Genomic DNA, 21,466 nt, shown 5'->3' on the forward strand with positions numbered 1-21,466 from the left:
TATCTTTACTGCCCAAATATCTTTCCTGGCTGTCTTTACCATGGCATTTCCAAATCTGCAATGACACTCCCCAGTGGTCTGTCCTTCACGTGGACATTTTCCAGCATGACTCTTAGGTTCGAATCAAACCTGCCACTGTCTTGGCTGTCATCATTTGGGCCTTGACATTTTCACCGACATACGGGGAGAACCACTGGCTGAACTGAATGGTGTTCTGTGTAAGGGGCAATGAATAAAACTCTGATTTGGGGTCAGCATTTAATCCCTGTGGGTCTGCTGTCTTTGCATTCGAAAGAACACTGGCCTAAATGATCTCTGAAGTCTTCCATCTCCTCCTGTGTTTTAGTTCTCAGCTTCCACATTTCCACTGCCCCACAGGCAGAAGTTCAGCATTCTGCCATTCAAATCCTAGCCCTGCTGAGCATGATTTGCAGAGCTTTCTTCCACAGCAGGGAGGAGAGGGGTGTTGGGCCAGGCACTGGGGCCCTGCTTCCAGGAAAGGACTTGAACCCCTTTCTTCAGCCTCCTCCCTGGCTTGCTATGTGGAATGGAGGAATTAATTTTTCAAGGGGGCCATCTTTGCTGAATGCCAGGAGGAGATCACCTGTGGAGAGGAGTTGGGTACCTGGATTCAGACAGCCAAGGTGCTTGTCCTTACTCCCTCCTAATGGACAGCTTTGACCCAAGGCTTGTCATTGTCACCTCTAAAAGCCCAGGTGAAGAGAAAGAGCACCAAACCAGGAATTTGTGGCATGCAAATCTCTACCTGTTATGTATGTGAAGTAAGAAGTGTGCAAAATAATTTGGACAGAAAATGTGCCCCAGGGCTGTATTATGGAAGGCATTTTCATTTCAATGTTCTTCCTAGGGAAACTGAGGCTCTATGTGGTGAGGGAATGACCCAGGACCAGAGCCTGGCTCTAAGCTCATGCACATGCCTTCTGAGTGGAAAAACAAAAACATTGTTTTTTCCAGAGCCCATTGCAGCCATCTCTTCTGCCCTGGGAGTCCTCTTTTCTTTTCAGCGTGTCTGTTATCTGCTCCAGCGCTGAGGACGCTCTTTGTGCCGGTAGGCAGTCTGCACTTGTTCCTTTCAGTCCTGGCAAGAAAAAGTAGGAATTCTAAAAAGCAGCAATTATTCCTCCTGGTTCTTTTGTACAGAGCTCTGTAAATAATTTATTTGGATTGGAGGGCCTACAGACTGAAAAACATATTGAACCTTTTGGTAACCAGGAGAATTCCGCATTCAGAACTTGAATGCAGTGCGAAAGAAAAAACTGTTTCTTTGAAATCAGAGAAGACAGGATGACCTGGCAGCTGAGGCAGGCGCAAGTCTGGAGTTGGTCAGATCACAACAAGAAAGAAGTTTTTTTGTTTGTTTGTTTGCTTTAATGGCATGTAAGGATCACCCACGCCGTTTACCAGTCCACATCCTTTTCCATCATGTGAAGAATTTTGGAACAGCTGCCTGCAGAGTTGGAAGACACTGAACAGGGCTGAGCTGGGGCGCTTCCCAAGCCCCTCCTGCTGCACTCAATACCTGGGTAAAACAAAGAAAATTGTGTTTGCCAGGCTCACTTGAAGTCACAAGATTCAGAGTATCATGCAGCACTCTGGAATGCCTGCGAAAACTCAGACGGGGCTCACCACACACCACTCGAGAACAGCCGTTCACCGGGCTTTTCAGATAAAGACGTTTAGCACGGAGTTGAAAAACCATGTGATGGTCATGGATTTTGTGAAGAGTAACTGGTTTCCCTCACAGAGAAGAGCCAAAGTGTGTATTATCCACACGTGTCAAGGACGGAAGACAGCGGAGCAAGCAGCCAGCAGATATGAGGTACGGCCGAGCCAGGTGGGGAGATGTGGTGCACACTTAGCTCTGAGAGAAATGGAGTGCTATGTGTCACACCGGCAGCCCAGGTGTCTACCTGGGCTAAGAAATCAACACATCTGTTGGTTGTCTTAGTTCATGTTTTTCGGTCTCTTAATCTATTTGTTTTTGTAATAACAACAGTGGGGAGCACATTGTATGAATGTTAGTTACACATGACAAGCATCTGCATGTATGAAACATTTGATAGGGCTCTACAGACTTCTGCAGTGGTGGGTTATTGGCAGTCACATTTAGAAACATATAGGACGTTTCTGTGAGTTAAACAGTCTTAACTCTGTAAGTTTTCAGTGATTCGTCTTTAGAAACAAATTCCTATTTGTTTACATGTTATGCAGAATGTACAGGACTTTCTTTGATCATTTTAAAACAAAGTAATTCAAGAGAGAATTTTTTTGAAGATGAGCTTTCATTTTCAAATCAGACAAGTTTGTGGAAAAATGGAGAACTTTGGAAATTTAAAGTGTCAGAGTGAGATAAACATGTTACTCTCTCACATATTTATATTCTGTAACTGACGTTAGCTGTAAGAGGTTATCTTTTCAGAAAGTAAACACACACGAAATCTGATCAGCTCTTTATTGTACATGGAATGCATTATGAATGACGCTGTAATTGACTCCCAGATACCTCACTTACCCATCGCTTTTGATAAACCTAACAAACAAATTGGCAGTGTTTTCTGAAAAGGTAACCTTTCTGAATATAGATGCTGTTATTAGGAAACCCTTCCCGTGAATGCTGGCAAAAGCTCAGCTCTTTTGTTCCCTGTACTTGGCAGAAGGAAGGTAGCACACGGTAGAGGAACAGGTTCAGCAGGATTCAAGGTTGGCGTCTTTTAGTTCCAGCCCTGGGTGTGTGACTTTGCATGTTCACAACAGAGATGGAAAGGCCCTAGAAGTAATGGTGTTAATTAAATTCAGTAATAGTTGTTCATTACTTCATTGCCCAATCAACCAGAGCAAAAGGTATGCAATTAGAATATAATCGAAAGAAACCAGAGATGTTATTATTCACAAGTAATTAATCAGATAGGGACAAAATTTTATCATTGTATAATTTTCACCGAGGTTATTTTCCAGTCCTCCAGAGAGGAAAAAACTCGAATTAAATCATCATGCATTTTACAATAGTGTCCATGGCTCCGTCTTAAACTCTACACAGCAGTCACTCCTATGTTCTCATTCATTTCATGTATGAAACTTTGTTGACTCCTTCATTTTTAGGTCTGCATGGAGGATAACAATGAGAACAAGAAGTGTATCTCTGTAGGAAGTTATAAAAACTTCAAATATACCGATAGTTATGGTTAGTTCATTTTTTGTGATTTAACTCTCCGCTACGATTTACAGCCAACAGACGAGCCACCAAGACTAACATGAGTCCCAGGCCCCTGTGCTGGAGGTCAGTCTGATGTCTGCACAGTTCTTGCCGCATCTGTGATGGGAGAAGTGGCCCAGTGCTTCCTGAGTCAAAGCACAGGCCGAGTTTAAAAACCAACAGATGGGATCAGAGTCTCCTGTCCCTTTGAATTTTGAACTTTGTTCGACTTTTATTACTAAACATTTTCAGAAATTAAATATTCGACATTCACTGAACTACAGTATTCTTTTCATTATTCTCAGTGGGGCATATCAGCACCACTTAGATTGAGGAAACAAGGAAGAAGCAGACCTTCTTGCTCAATTTCCCAAGCTGAATAGATGAGCGAACCCAATTAACAGCCTCTGGGCTCTGCCTTCCATCAGCTCAGATGCCAGCCATTAACCTGCTCCAGGATTTGACTACATAGTGCCCAATGGGGTGAAAAATAGGCAAGGTCACTGGGATAAGCTCTCAATGCACAAAGGTGCTGGGTTAGAAAAAGACTGGTTGCTTTTCTAGTACAGTGAGTTGGGGAGATACTATTTCTATGAAAACCTTACGGATTTCAAGTACTTTCTGTGAAGACCAGCCAGTCTTCTTGAGTTAAGTACAAGATCCACAGACTGGGACTGCTCTAAAACCGTAGCCTTAGTCCTGAGCTGTGTCAATCTTTAGAGAAACCACCTGTTACTTAAGACAAGCGGTGACCTCATATAATTTCAGCTGTGGGGTCGCCACACCCATCCTCTTCCTTACACTGCATTTGGGAGGAGCCATAAGTAGACCCTGTTGGGCAGAGAGGTCACTAGGGCAGGGAGCAGATGAAGGTGAAGGTCCGGCAGATCTTTATGCTTCTGTTTCCAAATCCTAAACCACTGTTGACTCCAAAATGCTCCAAACTGACAGAAATATTGTATGTTAAGGGCTTTTCTAGCTGCATAAATATCTGATAAATTTCAGATAACCACAAAGCCTTACCTGGGCCATGGGATGGGCACATCTTGGAGCTGTGCCTGCTATCCACATTTCAAGCATGGACACATTCTAAGACTCCCTATAAAGCGAAGCTTGGATAGATTCACCAATTTTATGAAAGGAAACCTTCTATGTAGCATCCAGCGATATGCTTGCATCTCCCAGAGTGTGAATGTAAGTGTCTTTTTTGTTCACTATGAGGACCTGTCTGATGATCTGAGGCTTGCAAAACCAGGCTTGCCCTTCTATCTTCTGATAGATGAGTTTCCAACACACTCACTTATGAGAAGAACCAAGGGAAGTTTTTCTATTTGGAAGTTACTATTTGGCCCTGCCTCTCAATATTTTTCAAAATCTCTATTATTGTTTGAAACTCTCATTTCTACTCATTTTTTTGGTGTGCATTGGATATGCAGGATTAGTGCTCAATTCTCAATGGATAGACAGTGCATGGTGAACTTTCAACAACTACGCATGTCTAAAAGCTGGCCCAGAGCCACTGTGACCCAGGGCCCAGAGCAATGCTAAGGCACTAACAATGAACAACAAATACGTAAAAACTACTTTCATCTTCCACTTCTCTCTCCTTCCATTCATATTTTCCTCTAACTTCTTGAGCGGATGAAGAGAGCAGATTCATCATAATGGTTTTTAAATTCCTTGTCTGTCTCTTTATTACTGGGTCTGTTTCTATTAATTAGTTTTCTTCCTGATTATGGGTTACAGTTTCTTGCTTGTTTGCATTCCATGTTAGTTTTAAATTGAATGTTAGACAGTGAATTTTGCACCATTGGGTGCTTGATTTTGTTGTATTCTTGTGAAGAGTATCCCAGACATGACAAGAGCTTTGCACTGACAACAAGAATAGAAAGTCTTTCTAGGCCCTACAGTTGTCTGACTTACCATCTTCTGATAGTATTTTTCCCCTGATTTTGGTATATTATTTCTCCTACAGATTCAGATCAGTATTTAGCCAAAGACTTGAGGAGGTCTAGCACTCTTTCCTTACCGTTCTCCACTCTTCACAAATTCTGATTATGCTAGCTGTCCTAAATCCTGTTTTTGCCTGCTCTGCTCATTGAAATCCCATTCTCAGTTGAGTTTTCCTTCTCTGCCTCTGAGAGGAGGGAAGTTATAGCACTCCTTCCCCTCAGTGGTCCTGTATTGCATGTTGACCAGCATTTGGAAAGCATTGTTTTATAGCCTTTGCTGGCTGTTCCATCATGGCTAGAAGTAGATGGTTTTGATGTCCCACCGGGATTGAAAAACTTCAGTCTGGGTTTTGATGAACACTTTCAAATGCTTTCAGTGTTTCTTTTGGTTTTGAGAAATAAAAGCACTCAAGTTTTAAGTGCTTGGGCTTGAAGATAACTTGATTCAGGGAATAAGGAGGTCACTGAGATAAAACAGGAGGAAAACAGATCTTCTCTTTCTTCTTGTAGTTATCAAAAGGTGTGAAACAATTTTACCTGTTTTCCAACCCAATTGAAGGAAGAGCTGCTCCAAGATCAAAGTTTTACTAGTCTCACTTTTCTTCCTGAAGTTCTGGCCTGCAAGTGATGCTTTTACTGAGATGTGTGGGCAACGTTGGCTGCAGCGATGTCACTGGCCCTGCAGGATGTGCTGCCTTGCCTGCTGTCTGGGTGTGTAAGCTCTATTCCTCTTGAAGTTTCAAAAATTCAGCCACTGTTGGCAATTGCTGGGAGCCTCCATAGGCAATTCCTAGTGCCCTGTATCCAAACACAGGAAGAGGGAAACCCTGGAATTGAAAGGAAATCAAAATGATCACCTATGAGTCTCACTGCTACCTACGCTCCTTAATCTTCCAGCCCCCTCTCCCTTGCCACAGGGAGCCTGGCTGTCAGACCTCAGTGTCCTAATGAGATGCGAGAATTCAGAGGTCTGCAGTTAAGTTTGGTTGTATCCAAAGACAGGTGCAGCAATTGAAGTCTCCTGTCTCACTATGGTCACTGGGCAGTGTTTTATGGAAGGTGAAATGTGACTTGACCCAGGACATTTTCAGCCAAGGCATATAACATCTGCCTGATAGCATTTGGCCTATTTCCATTAGGGACTTCTGCATGGGTGGGGCAAGCAATACCTGCTTTTCAGCCATATCAAGGGAATCAAGCTGGGAAGTAGCATGTATTGTGGTTAAAGTCACTGGACTAAGAAGCTGTGATGTCCTACTAGTTGACTGACTTTGGCACATTTTTGTCCTGACTTGGGCTTAGTTTCTTCATCTGTGTTAATGAAGGTAGTGATAATGTCTACCTTATGGGTTTGTTGGAGGGTTGAAAGAAATAATCGATATGAAAGCTGAGCCTGGCATGGAGACAGCATCACATAAAAATGAGTTGTCAGTGTTGCCCAAGTTCTAATATCCTTTTTCTGCCATCTCCAACCCCACCACAGAGCCATGGCATGAAGATGTAGCCCCCAGAGCAAGGGAAAACGATAACTAGTGTTTGGGGATGCTGCCCCTATGCAGGCTGTCTTGTTCAATTCAAGACTAAATAGTCCCTGTCCCTCATTCCTCAATCAGAGTGTCAAGTGACTGGGATTTATGACCTTTTGTATTCTTATCTTGGGAAAATCCTCATGCATCAAGAAATTGGCTACACTTTGGCCATGAACTGACTATAGTTTCCACCCAGAGCCATCCCTCTCCATGATTAGCTGCAAATTTCACCACTGAGAAAAATCTTTTGAGCATGTAAGTTTATACATGGTGAATTCCTGCATGATAAGGCCAGGGCAGAGCATAGAGCACTAACAGGGCATTTCTGGTATAGACTGGAACTCTCTTTCTTAGATCTTTGGAACTCTTATAAGGATCTAAATGGTGTTTTACCACCTCATACCAGGCTAACTAGTTCTTTTTTTTTCTGTACCAGGGATTGAATTTGGGACCCTGCACTTGCCAGGCAAGCACTTATTCTACTGAGCCATCTCCCCAGCCTAGGGCTGACTAGTTCTGACACTTTAGTGTCTTATAGAATACTCAAGAGAACCTTCTAAAAATACAGAAAAGTTTGCCCTGGGGGGTGAATGGGTGTCTTGAAATCTAAGGTTTTTTTGTTGTTGGTCTCTCTCTCTCTGTCTCTCTCTGTCTCTCTCTGTCTCTCTCTGTCTCTCTGTCTCTCTGTCTCTCTCTCTCTCTGTCTCTGTCTGTCTCTCTCTGTCTCTGTCTCTGTCTCTCTCCTCTCTCTCTCTCTCTCTCTCTCTCTCTCTCTCTCTCTCTCTCTGTACACATGTGTGCACACATCTGCACATTGCTGATCAAACCCAGTGACTTGTACCTGCCTGGCAAGTGCTCTACCATGAAGTTACACCCCAGCTCCACAAATTTATGGTTTTAACATGAAAACATGATTTTGATGCAGCTCTGAAAACCAGACCAATATTTTGTAACCACATGAATCCCAGAGAAAGTAACAACAGAAACCAATGTGAATTGCTGTACTAGTGCTAGAAAAGCTGGGGTGTGATAGGGAGGAAAGCTGGGGTGTGATGGGGGCTAGCCATAGGGGAGGTGTGGTCAGGCAGGAGAGTGGTGAGGCTGAGACCACTGTGTATGAGGAGATTTGAGAGACAGGGGAGGAACAAAGGAGCCTGGTGTCGGCTGAGTCCTGAATCGCCTCATTGATCCTCACCACAGCTGTCCAAGACACACAAGCCCTGTTTTTCCAGAAAGGAAATTCTGTGATGCCCAGAGATGACGGAGCCTGCACAGTGACACAGTTGGAGGGGCAGAGGAGGATTCTGGCCTTGCGTGTCCACTCAGAGATTGGTGCTTCCTGCCCGGTGCTGTGTGGGAAGTGGCTGATCTCTCCACAGCAATGGTTGCATCCCAGCAGATTCAGAAAGAGCCAGGCACCACAGGAACAAGCAGCAGAGGCACCTAGGAGGCCTTCCTCTCTCTGCTGTAGGAGCCATTGCTCCCCACAGCTCTTCCACTGAGCACCTCCTTCCAGTAGGAAGACCTCAGTAATCTGCTTTTGCTCTTCCAGATTCCTCCATTCTTCATTGCCAGAGTACAGTGATTAAGGAGGAAACACCTGGGTTGGCTTGTTCAAATCATATGCACCAAAACCTACTTTGTACCAGGAACTGTGCTGGGACACAGGTTACAGAAGCCTGGCCATATTCCTGCTTGTCTTCTGATGGAAAAGCAGCTAGTAAGTGTCTGCACAGAGTGATGGGTGCAGTGAACTCAGCAGGCCTGTGCAGAAAGGAGACATTTGGACACGTTCTTCATAGAAATTCTCTTAGTTGGGGGCCAGGGAGATGGCTCAGTAGAATAAGCACTTGCCTGGCAAGTACAAGGGCATGAGTTCAACCCCTGGTTCTGAAAAAAAAAGAAAGAAAATAAAGAAATTCACTTAGTGAGAAGAATGAGAGTAGAAGCAAAGCCTAGGAGAGGGAGAAATGTTTCTTTTTTTATTAATCTTATTGAGAAACAAATAGCAATGAGACAGCTTCAAAAGGACAGTTTCAATAATTAATACATTGCATACTGTTTTCTTCATAGTGGCTATCCATAGTACAAGATACAGACAAGATATCCTGTGCAAACACTATTAGTACAAATCTTCCTTCTCATCAAATTAAGAGAAAGTAGCTGTATATCTCTCCTATTTTGTATATACAGATACAAAATGGTCCTTCATTTACTTCCCCTTTTTGTTTAGTTTTGTCAGAGATGGGTATTCCATTGCCATTTAAATATTGTAGGTGAGTGAATTCAGCAAAATATTCCAATATGTTCCAGAAGTCCATAATAGCAGTGAGTTATCTGTAGGACTAGCAATGTCAGAAATTGTTGACTTGAGCCTTTTACAACTCAGCATATTAATTTGGCTTTACTTTTTATACTCTGTTTTCATAATTTTCTGTGGATGGCTAAGACCAAAATAAAGCAAGACCTATATAACAAGAAATCTATGTACCTGACAAGGTTAGTCAAATGTCCTCAGGATTTACCCTGAAACCCTATACTACAATTTGTAGATCCTTTGTCAGTGTTAGGCATGAGGATGAGTCACGGCCATTGCTTGACCAATATGCTCTCTGTGAAAACCTGAGAGAATGTTTTCTCTCCATGTGACTCTTCTTAGGCATACTCTATATTGTTGATCACTTTCCTCTGTGGCCATATAATCTCCTTGATCAGAAAATTTGGGACACAGCTAAGTTACAGGATGTTACAGTACAGGTTTGCTTATGTCCTGAGTCCTCACTGACCTTGAATGGCTAGGACCAAAATGTTGGCTGTCCTTGAAGCCCTTCTTTTTACTAATTTTTGGTCTGCAAGCTTAAGTTGTTAACCCTCCAGAAGAGAAGATTAATGATATTATTACCCTATAACATGGGCAGTTGAGCTTGACCTTACTATCTGTCTGAATATAACATATCTTTTTTTTATCAAACATCTTAGACATAACATGAAACAGGTATTTTCCATCAAGTATTGATATGTTAAACTTTAAATCCCCACAGAATGTGAAGAAAAAATTTTTTAAATAGGAATAAACAATTGTGTATTTTTACACTGAAATTTAGAAATCTAGCCATATACAGCATTAACAGGACAGTCCTATGACATTATTTTTCTTGTCTCTTGTTTTGAATTATTGCCCTTTTTTTAACAAACATTTACTTGAGAGACAGTATAGCAGTAATTGATATAACATTAGACACAGTACATATTTAGAAGATCAGAATGACAGGCATTCCAAGCATGGCCCTAGTATTAAACATTGCTATTTTCAGTGCAGTTGCTTAGTTCACAGGTATCAGAAAATATAATTAGTCAGGGTGAGAATCCTACCAATTAACCGCTAGTTTCAAAAAAGCTGCTGAAGATTCTCAGGATCATCACCTTAAGCATCTTGTGCATATGAATGTATGGTTTGGGCCCTGTCATGTTTTCTAACTTTTCTCCTTGCCCTCTCTTCTCTGTTTAATCCTTAAGGTCTCACTTTCCTTTTAATTGTGTTATACCTTTCTATTTTTATTTCTTCTTTTGAGTTCTTACACTGGGAAGACTATATGATATTTACATATGTGTGTCTGGTTTATTTCACTTATGAGTATATGTTCAAGTGGCATCCACTTCAATATAAAGGCTTTGAGTTTATCATTCTTTATAGCTGAATAATACTCCATTGTGTAAAAATACCACATCTTTTTCAACCATTCCTCAGGTGATGGGCATCTTGGTTGCTTCCAAGATTTGGCTATCACAAATTGTGCTGCTATAAACATAAGTACACATATGTCCCTATGATATGATGTTTTCAGATCCTGCGGGAAAATTCCCAGTAGAGGAATAGCTGGCTTAAAGGGGATTTCCAGACCAACTTTTCTAAGGAGTCTCCATACTGATTTCCATAACGGTTGCACCAGTCTACATTCCCTCCAGCAGTGGAGAAGGGTTCCTTTCCCCGACAGCCTCTCCAACATTTGTTGTTGGTTGATTTCTTTATAATAGCCATTCTTTCTGGGATGAGATGATATCTCAATGTGTTTTTAATTTGCATTTCATGGATGGCTAGTGATGTGGAACTTTTTAAAATATATTTATTTGCTTCTTTAATTTCATCCTCTGAGAAGTGTGTGTTCATCTCAGATGCCCATCTCTGGACTGGGTCTTTAAATTTTGGGGCTCTTGGGGCTGGGGAGATGGCTCAGTAGGATAAGCGCTTGACTGGCAAATGCAATGATCTGAGTTCAATCCCCAGTTCTGCCAAAAAAAATTGGGGGGCTCTAGTGTTTTTTAGTTCTTTATAAATTCTAGAGAGCAGACCTTTGTCTGAGTACTTATTTGTCATGATTTTTTCCAAATTTGTGGGTTGCCTTTTCACTTTGTTGGTAATTTCTTTTGATGTGAAAAAACTTCTCAGTAAGAGGAGGCCCCAGTTGTTAATTCTTTCAAGTGTTACCTGGGCGATTTGATTTTTGTTCATGAACTCTTTGCCTACCCCTATGTCTTCAAGAGTTCCTCCTACTTCTCTTCCAGGAGATTTAGTGTCTCTGTTTTAATGTTTAGATCTTTAATCCATTGTGACTTTAGCTTTGTGTATGGTGATAGACCTGGGTCAAGTTTTAGTTTTCAGCATGTAGAGAGCCAGTTTTTCCAGCACCATTTGTTAAAGAGGCTGTCTTTCTTCCAGTGAGTATGTGTGGCCCCTTTGTCAAAGATAAGGTGGCTGAGTGTGTTTGTAGGGGCTTCAGCATCTTCTAATCTATTCCATTGATCTATAGGTTTTTTTTGCCAATATCATGCTTATTTTATCACAATTGCTTTGTAGTATAATTTCAAGTCAGGAATTGTAATGCCTCCTGCCTTGTCTTTATTGCCCAGGATTGCCTTTGCTATTCTAGGTCTTTTCTGGTTACAAATAAATTTTAGGAATGATTTCTCTAGGTCTGTGAGGTATGTTGGTGGTATTTTGATAGGGATTGAATTAAATCTGTACCACAATTTTGGAAGTATGGATATCTTCACAATGTTGGTTCTTTCTATCCAGGAGCATGGAATATCTTTCCATTTTCTGAAATCCTCTACAGTCTCATTTTTCAGAGTACTGTAATTTTCATTGAATAGATCTTTAACTTCTTTAGTTAGATTAATTCCTAAGTATTTCATTTTCTGTGGTGTTATTGTAAAAAGTATTGTTTCTCTAATTTCCCTCTCAGTGTGTTTGTTATCTGTGTAGAGGAATGAAATTGACTTTTTGGTATTGACTTTGTATCCTGCTATGCTACTGAATTTGTGTATTAAATCTAGTAGTTTCTTGCTGGAGTTTTCTGGTCTTCCAAGTAATGTATCCTGTCATCTGCAAATAATGATAATTTAACTTCTTCTTTACCTATTCTTGTTCCTTTTATTTCTCTCTCTTATCTGATGGCTCTAGTGAATGACTCCAGAACTATCTTGAATAGGAGTGGTGATAGAGGACATCCCTGTCTTGTACCAGATCTTAGAGTAAAATATTTCAGTTTTTCCCCTTATAGAATTATGTTAACCATTGGGTTGTCATAGATGGCTTTTATCAGATTGAAGTAGAGGCCTTCTATTCCAATTTTCTGTAGGACTTTCAACACGAATGAGTGTTGGACTTTGTCAAAAGACTTTTCTGCATCAATTGAGATGATCATATGGTTTTTGGATTTGGCTCTATTGGTATAGTATATTACATTTGTAGATTTGTGTACATTGAACTATCCTTGCATCCCTAGGATGATTCCTACCTGGTCATGGTGTATAATCTTCTTAATGATTTGCTGTATTCTATTTGCTAGGATTTTATTGAGGATGTTTGCATCAAGCTTCATGAGGGAGATTGGCCTATCGTTCACGGGAAGATGTTTCTGAAAAAAGACAGAAGTTTTTCAGGGTCTTGCCAGTTGGGTCAGTTGTTTAAGCATGTGCCTGGGCAAATCCAGTCCAGCTTTTGGAACAGTGATTCTATCCCCAGCTCCACATTCCACACCATACCCACTGTTAAGGCAGCTTAAGCCCTCAAAAAGATCCTTCTCAACATTAGGGCTGGACAAATAGTTCAGCAGATTAAAGCACCTGCAAGCAGGGTTTGACCTCTGGGCTTGCTATGCTGGCCTCACCCCCAGGGTGTGCTGAGACAGCAGCTGAGATGCGCAGCACCATGTGCACCTGTAATCCCATCACTTGGAAGGCTGTAAACAGGAATATCACTACAAGTCTGATTTAGTAGTGAGACCCTGAACACCCCGTAGACTCTTCCCTAAAATACAGAAAAAAACTACTAAAAAAGAAGTTTCTGGTTGGTACTACAAGAAGAAACAGGATGTAGTTGTCTTTTTGGGTGAGGGCATGGGGGTTGAAGGTAGAATGTGAGGGCACAGCTCCTGAGAGGGGGAAGCTGTGCATAGAAAGAGCTTGAATTTGCGAAGTCTTCCCCAGAACTTCAGAAGTCAGGCCAATAAACAATCTGTGTTGTGTAGGATGAGACTGAGATGAGACAGAGAACACCAGCCATGAAAAAATAGTTACTGGGAGCAGTAAGATGGACAACAGGTAGGTGTTAGGAAGAAAACCACTGAACTTTCCAAACTGAAGAAAAGAAGAAAAATGCATGAGGGGAGGGAGGGAGAGAAAGGGAGAAAGAGGGAGGGAAAGGGAGGGAGGGAGAGAGACAGACAGACAGAAAGAGACAGAGATGCAGAGACAGAGACAGAGACAGACAGAGAAACAGAGGAAGAGATGAGAGAGAGAGAGAGAGAGAGAGAGAGAGAGAGAGAGAGAGAGAAGAGGAGAGGAGAAGAGAGGAGAGGAGAGGAAAGGAGAGGAGAGGAGAGGAGAGAGACAGACATAGAGAGAGACAGAGAGTGGGGGAGAGAAAGCTTGAGAGTGAAATAGTGCACGTAAGAGAACAGGGGACCTGGGTGACCTATAGGATAACATTAATAGGTTTAATACATACTTAGTTAGGTCTTAAAAATAGTGGAAAGAGGGGTGGGGAGAAGAGATATTTGAAGAAATAGTATCTTAAAATTTTCTAAGGGGCCGGCAAGATAGCTTATTGGACTAAGTGCCTGCTTAAGCAAGTGCAGGGACTGGAGTTTGATTCCTGGCACCACATGCTGGGCCAGCCCCATCCCTAAGTGCACTGAGCCAGCCAAAGAAACCAGGTGTGGTGGTGCATGCCTGTAATCCCCGCGCTGGGGAGGCTGAAAACAGGAGGATCTTTACAAGTCCGAGCTGTGTAGTGAGACCCTGTACGAAAAGCACATATGAAACATATGTAAAAGCATTCTTTGTCAAGCACATGCATTCTCCAGATGACAGCCAACAGGGCCAATAGCCAGGGCTCTGTGGTCCAGGAGAGATGTTTATTTCCTTGTGACTCTGTATCAATTAGCTGAAGCAGCTGCCTCTTGTGACTGGTATTATGTCAGCATAGGTAGAAGCTCAGAGTCTTTCCATTTTAATTGGCTGTTTAAAAAAGGAGATGCAATCTAGGAAACACCGTCTGTGCTTGTTTCCTATTGCTGTGTGGCAAATGATCACAAATTGGGCAACATAAAACAGCGTCCCCTTATTGCTGCATAGTTTTGTAGGTCAGATATTCTGGTGGCTTCTGTGCTTACTGAACTTCACTCAATGCTGAACTGAAGTGTCATGAGGGTGTAGCTTTCACCTGGAGCTCAGAGAACTCTTCTAGGACCACCGATTATTGCAAAAATTCAGCTCCTTGTGGTTGTAGGACCGGAGTACCCGCTTTCTTGCTGAGTATCAGCCAGAGGCTATTATCAACTACTAGAGGCTCTCCTCAGGTTGGCTGTGAGATTCCAGCCACAGGCAGTGTGTACATGTTCACTGGCCTGTCCAAGATCAGCAGGATAATCTCTGTTTTAATCTTCCAACTTACTTTAAATGCTCTCCTGATGAAAGCAGGCCCATATCATACACCTTCTGTTTTGATTGACTCAGTGGTGACCTATTAGCAACCTCATGTACACCTGCAAAACCTCTTTGCCATCTAACATAACATAACAATATAACATAACATAACATAACATAACATAACATAACATAACATAATTTAATCACAGAAGTGATGGCCCATTGTATTCACAAGTTCTGCTCATACTCAAAGGGAGAAAAATATACAAGGATATATTTACCAACTATCTTTAAGTTTTTTGACCTGCTAGAAATGGAAATACAAAGAGGCTCTGGTCTTAAAAGTACACAGATTAAGTCTTGTACCTAGGAACTCCATGAGGAAGGATGCTCACGATCTGTTTGATCTCATCTTTTGCTTGCTCCTGGTACCAGGTCAGCTTTTAGCAAATATTTATGTGATGTGTTATGAATGAATGAATAAATGAATGAATGAATGAGTGAGTGAGTGAATAAACAAAAGCACACAAAGTATATCTTAGATGAAAACGTAAGGGCAGGGTAAATGACAGTTGATGACAGTGCATATACTGGATCTTCCTCTGCTTCAGCACTGGCCTGAGGCTCTCTGCAGAGTCAGTCACTTTGTAGTGATCAGCAGAGAGACTGATACGTGGGCACCAGCTCTACTTTGCCCAAGTGAAGATACAGAATGGAGGTTACTTGTTTTATTTTCTTTCCATTAATCAAATTCTAAGTAGGGAAATAATTTCATTTCCTTTCTATGAGTCTAATTCATCTCCTTTCTCCAATGAAAAAGAGCTTTTGGACAGCTCCAAAAATGAATATCTTGGAAAAAATCCAGGATTTAGAAATAACATAGCAAAGAAGCAAATAAGGCTAAAAGCAAATGAAAGATTTTCTCCAAGTAGAGAGCAAATTGCTTACCATTCTGTGTATAAGGCAAGAAGCCCTTTCCCAGCACAGCAGCCTGTAACCCAGAGCCAGTGCCCAGGCACCCAAGGGACCAGTCTGCATCAGGGCCAGATGCCTCTGATTCATCCCTCTGTTTACAGAAAGTTCATGAAAATCATTATTTTAGCTGCAAATGTGCCCAACTGACTAATGAGCTCTGGCCACTGCTGTCTTCACAGTGCTTGATGGTTAGCTGCCTCGTATTGCTCTGAAGTCCCCGAGAGGCAGCCTGTTCAGTGGTGATGGCTTTGCTCCATACCGGAAGGGACAGGGTCTTGGGTAAAGGTACATGAAATGAGGGGTCCAGGAGGGTTCCGGTGCTTGGAACCTCACTGCTCCCTCCATCAGAGTCTATATGGCGTGAGTGCCATGGAGGGGAACAAACAGGAACAAATTGGGAAGATTCTTTGTGAATAGTTCTGCAATAATAGCCACTTACTTGTATTTGTCTGTTAATGGAAATGTGAGTGCCCTTCTTAAAAAAGATTGTTGCTAATATTATTCAACTAAAACTCTTTCTCATTTTTTTCCATGTTCTTTCTTTCTCTTAATTTTTCCTAGCATTTTAAATGTGCTGTTTAATGGTGACCTCAGTAAAGAAAAATGATCATTTTATAGTATCATCATGCATTTTACTGTTTATATTGTGCAATTATAGTCATAACATAGGTGTGGAATCCTTCAACTTCTATGGAATTACCAAAATGACACAATTTGTGGCTTTTAGCTCATTCTTCTATACAAGTATTCCATTCTTAGCAGAATAATGGAAGAGCTGCAGAGCAGCTGCTACGCTCCCTTCTTCAATGTCAGCACATTCTGGGGACTCTGTGCTCCTGGCTTGCTGGGGAGGAAGCACAGGCAACAAGGAGAGGCGGCTCTGTGCTGTGCTATCTTGTCTTCCTTCTCCATTCTCATTTCAGCATAAGGATTGCTGACCCAGGGGAATAACACACATTAGAAAGACATGAAAGGATCGCTCTGTCATTCATTTTCCTCAGACACCCTTGCATTTGAAGTAGGTCTGGTTTTGGAGAAAGGCATGGCCTCAGCATTCCTGCTTGATCTTAGATCTAACAGTCATTTTGAATTCATGGTGAGCCTTGCCCTACTGGGGTGCATCATGGGCTCACCCAGACTGTGACTGAGGGACGCCTGATGTCAAGGCGGTAGCAGGTGAGCACAAACGCTGCACGTGCCATACCTGCTTCACTGCCCCTGAGGTGCATTTACAAGATGCCTGTGTGAAGACAAAATTAGTGAAAATTTTGGATGCCAATAAAAAAAAGCACAGTTCCACCAAAGGAAAACAATCAATAAATTAAACTTCATCAAAATTAAAGGCATGAATTTTGTGTGCATGAAAAGGCACTAGCATGTGAGTGAAAAGGTAGCACACCCACAACATGGACAAGCCCCAAGGATATTGTTAGGTGAAAGAGGCCAGGCACAAAAGGGCACAGATTATTGGATGCACTAACACGAAGCATCTGGAACATCAGATGCGCAGACATAAAGTGGAATAGCGGAGAGGAATGGTGAGTTACTGCATAGTGGAGGAGCCCCAGCCTGCAGGCCGTGGCTCAGTGCCAGGCTGTGGCCAGTTCAGAATCAGCCACATGGGAGGAGATAAGCAGTAGGCAACTGAACAAAGCTTCATCTGTACTTATGGCTGCCCCCATCACTTGTATCATGGCCTGGGCTCTGCCTCCTGGGAGATGAGCAGTACCATTAGATTTTCCTAGGAGCTTGGACCCAACCATGAACTGCGAGTGTGAGGGATCCAGGTTGAAAGCCCTCTGAGATGTCCCCAAACTTTCCCTGCCTTTGTGCAAAAGTTCTTTCATAAACTAGTCCTTGGTGTCCAAAAGATTGGAAGCTGCTGAATTTGAATGGGTATAGGATTTCCACTGGGAAGAGGAAACAGTTCTGGAGATGGATGTTGGCGATGGTTGCATAATGTTGCAAAGGTGCTCAATTGTGCATTTAAAATGTTGGAAGAAAAAAAAAAATGTTGGAAATGGTGAATTTCGTATTATGTGCACTTTACCATAACAGAACTATTCAAGATGGTGACATTAAGCCAAGCATGTAGACCTTCTGTATGTAGACACCTGCATGAATGCACAGGCCCCACATTCTTGAAGCTGGCCTTGTGCTTACTTGTATTTAAAGACTGCGAACTCTAAATGTGTAAGACACATCTCAGTTGTAGCTTCTTCCACATGGTGAGACCCCTGAGGGCAGGGTTCAAGTCTTAATTCTACTTTGTATTTGTTGAATTGAAACTGTAAGTAAAACAGCTTATTTATGATACTATTTATTTATTTATTTGGTATAGGGTCTCACTACACAGCTCAGACTTGTAGTGATGCTCATGTCATAACCTCCCCAGCTTGTGCCACCACACCCCATTTCAGGCCCAATATGGCGCACCCTGGAATCCCGGGCTGGCATGGCATGCAGTACCAGGAATTGAACTCAGGTGCATGAGCTTGCCAGGCAGGCGCTTAGACCACTGAGCTATCTCCACAATTATACATTTTTAAAACTCACTTTATTATTATATAATTTGCATATATAATATTCATATATTTTAAAAGGGCACAGTTCATTTTGTTTTGGCAAAGGAAGACCGTGGTATATCTAATGCCAAATCAAATCTACAACATTTTCATTTCCTGCACCCACCATCACCCAAGTCCTCTCAGGGCCTTTCCCAAACCCAGCCCCTGGCATTGGCCTCCTGCCACTATATGTTGCCCTTTCTGGAATGTTCTATAACAGAAAACTTGTGTGTCTTTATGAAATCAGTGATGTTCTTTTGAGGCAGCAAAGGGCAAGGGTGTGGGCCTGGTATAGGTAAATGTGGATTTTTTTCCTGACCAACAGTTTTCCAGTGACTCTGAACTCTTTCTTCCTCCATGTCACTTGCTGCATACATACAGTGAAGCTATAATAGTACCTTCATCTTGGGTGGCTATGGAGATAGGAAAAGTGGTGTATGGAAAGTGCTGGGGCCATACTTGGCTCCCGGTAATCACTAACGCTTAGCTGTGGATTGCATTACTGAATTTTTTTTCTTGGAGTGCTGGGGGTTGGACACAGGGTCTTGTGCATGCTAAGCAAGTAATCTACCATTAAACTACATTCCAGCCACATTAATTAATTGATTAGCTAATTAATTAATTAATTTAGAGTCTTGCTAAATTGCTTGGGTTAGCCTCCTGCCTCAGCCTCCCTAAAAATTCCTTCAAGCTTAGCTGATATTCCTGTGAATAATCATACTAAAAATAATTCTTCGTTGCCTTTAAGATTAGATTATAGTAGGCCATTCCTTCTAGAGTTACCATGGAGATTACATAGTAATCTGGCCCTAGTAATTGCTCCACAGTGTAGCTATTATAATTTTTCTGTGATAAAACCATTAAGGACCAAATTGTACTGTCCCTTAATAATCAGAAGTCATCTCTTCTCCTAATTTTGAGAAGGCATGAAAGTCAGGTATGAAAAAGGCTCATATTAGATTGCTTTCCATCAATCTGGTTGACCAAAAAAAAAAAAAAAAGTCACAAAAAGCAGCCACCACCAGTATGAAATGGAAAAGCCCTTTCCCTGCAGCATGTGAGATAAGGGAAAGGAAGGATCTTTATCCTGCTGGAGTTTCTGTCTCTATCACTCTGAAAGAAGAAAATCAACAGTTAAATTACAATTCGCAATGTTGAGTAGGCAACTGAAATCTCAGAACTTTCGGAGGCGTTCCAAAGTCAGGATGACTCTAGTTAGGGTACTTAGCAGTGAAGTAGCTCAGCCTGTGCAGGGCTCTAAGAGATGGTAGAAAGTGCTGGCAAACAATTACTGAATCAGTTTCCATGTGAACAAGGAACAGATTCAGTTTCTGGAATCATCAACTCACTGAAGTAAGGAGAAGATGTTGCAGATGATAGGAAACACAGCAGAACACATGGGAAGGAATGCTTAAGGAATCAAGGGACGTCTGCCTCTTTAATATACAAAATAGTGCGACTGGATTTGCCTTTGTCACTGGGTAATTAACACGCCTATATTTTGTATTTATTCTCCCACTACGCCTGATGTTTGCATAGAAATCTCCAGTCAAGTGCTTCATTCTTGCTGTTTTCATTTATACCTACAAATAGACGTGGAGCTTAAGTTGCCCTGGTGGGAAAAGGAAGAGTGCCTTCCTCCACGTGCCTAGCAAGAGGAGGAATGATGGAAATTATGTATCATTTTACATCCTCATGTCTCAAATCAGAGCCCCACCAGCTACCAGCCTTGGAAATGAGAATGGAGGAGAACCAAGCAGAGCCGGAAAGATCGACCTGCGGCGTCTTCAATAGGTCTCAACAAGGGAACAATCCCACCATTTGCAATCAGATAAGGGATATTATCTCCGTAATAAAAGGCAATTGAGAATCTAAATGAAAAATCTAATGCTTTTCATGCTGATTTATTTTAGATTAGAAAAAGTTAAGCCAGATGTAAACATGAAGAGATGAAGCGTGAAGAGGGAGTCATGGTGCAGAATAAATCTGTTTTGAGTTATTATAGGTGCAGAGTTGCATTAACCAGAAAATACACTGTCTGACATTAATTATCGTTGCAGAAGAGAGTTCAGAAGATTGAAAACAAACATATAGCCCTGAAAATATCAATCATGCATCGAAGTTGGTGCTGGGGAGATATGCTCTTCCAAAGAGAGGCTGTGTTAACCAGCAGGCCAACCTGAACCATCCACCCCGCGTGTTGTCTGCCCCCTAGTGGACGTTTATGTGTCCCAGAGGACGGTAATCTGGGGCTCAAAAGAGAGCGTTCTTTTCTTTGGACTCCAGCATCACTCACCCATCCAGCCAGAAGATCCAGTCCAAAAATCCAGCCATGGTCTCTGGCTTGTTGGGTTACAAGTAGATTTGAGATATCTTCTTTTGTCTTTCTGAGCCATGCGTGTGCCCAGAGAGGCAAGGTTAGGGAGGTAGAGCACTGGCAGCCAAAGTTGTGTAGATCTGCAAATTCCCGGCTATTTTTCTTTTTTCTCTTACCTGGGGCACGTGAAGCATCATTCCCTCAATTGTTCAATGCTTCTCAAAACCTAGGCGCTCTCTCTTCCCCCCAGGTAAATGGCATGCATGTGGACAGGTGTAGACACACACACACATGAATGCATGCTGCATTTTAGTTGGAGAAGGGATGGCCCAAGGATGCAGGTGCAGGGGTGAACACAGGAGTATTTGAATAAGGCTTGGGCTTCTTTTGGCCCCTGGCTTAATAAATCTATGATCTAGAATAAATTACCTCTAGAATAAATTGCTGCCCTCTTGGCCAGGGTCCCTACCTATAGCACATCTGTGTTACGGGGATTAATGTGAGGACTGGATGAGTGGCACATGGAAAATCCAAAACTGGTTTTGGGATTAGGAGCTGGGAACAAGTGTTCATTAAACATCCATGATACTGAGCTACAGTCCTACATGAGAAACTCTGGGGACCCAATTTGATTCAGTAGCAGTTCTTTTGGATTTTAGAATGATGACTCTAAGCATCATCTCCAGGGAGATTTGAACTAGCATCCTAAGGTCACTGATGTTTTTGTAATAAAATTATGAATATTCACACTAAATGGAATGAGTTAATATTATAAATAGCCTTAGGTTTGTTTAGGTAAGCTTTTGAGGTTAGTTTAGCATGGCTTGCTACAAACCCAGGGAGAACTCCCAAATTTTAGAGCTCTATACATTTTAGAATTGGAAATAAAAGATCATGAATGCACAGTGAATACTCAGGTATCTTTTTTTTCAAAGTTTTATTGATAAACAGATAGCAATGAGACAGTTTCAAATCAAATC

The 21,466-nt window shown here is 41.9% G+C and overlaps 1 protein-coding gene across 4 annotated transcripts in view; it reads left to right on the plus strand.

Moving 5' to 3' along the window:
* The first annotated feature begins 1,277 nt into the window (after positions 1-1,277).
* CUNH10orf90 (chromosome unknown C10orf90 homolog) overlaps positions 1,278-21,466 on the plus strand; it is a 244,330-nt gene continuing 224,141 nt past the window's right edge. For all 4 annotated transcript variants that reach the window (XM_023709093.1, XM_023709095.1, XM_023709094.1 and 1 more), the window contains exon 1: positions 1,278-1,840. In XM_023709093.1, the coding sequence (XP_023564861.1) occupies positions 1,604-1,840 (237 nt within the window). In that variant the 5' untranslated portion in view covers positions 1,278-1,603. The remainder of the gene's footprint in view (positions 1,841-21,466) is intronic.

Source organism: Octodon degus, unplaced genomic scaffold (genome assembly GCF_000260255.1).
Source record: "Octodon degus isolate 3935 unplaced genomic scaffold, OctDeg1.0 scaffold00010, whole genome shotgun sequence".
In the NCBI taxonomy this organism is placed as follows: domain Eukaryota; kingdom Metazoa; phylum Chordata; class Mammalia; order Rodentia; family Octodontidae; genus Octodon; species Octodon degus.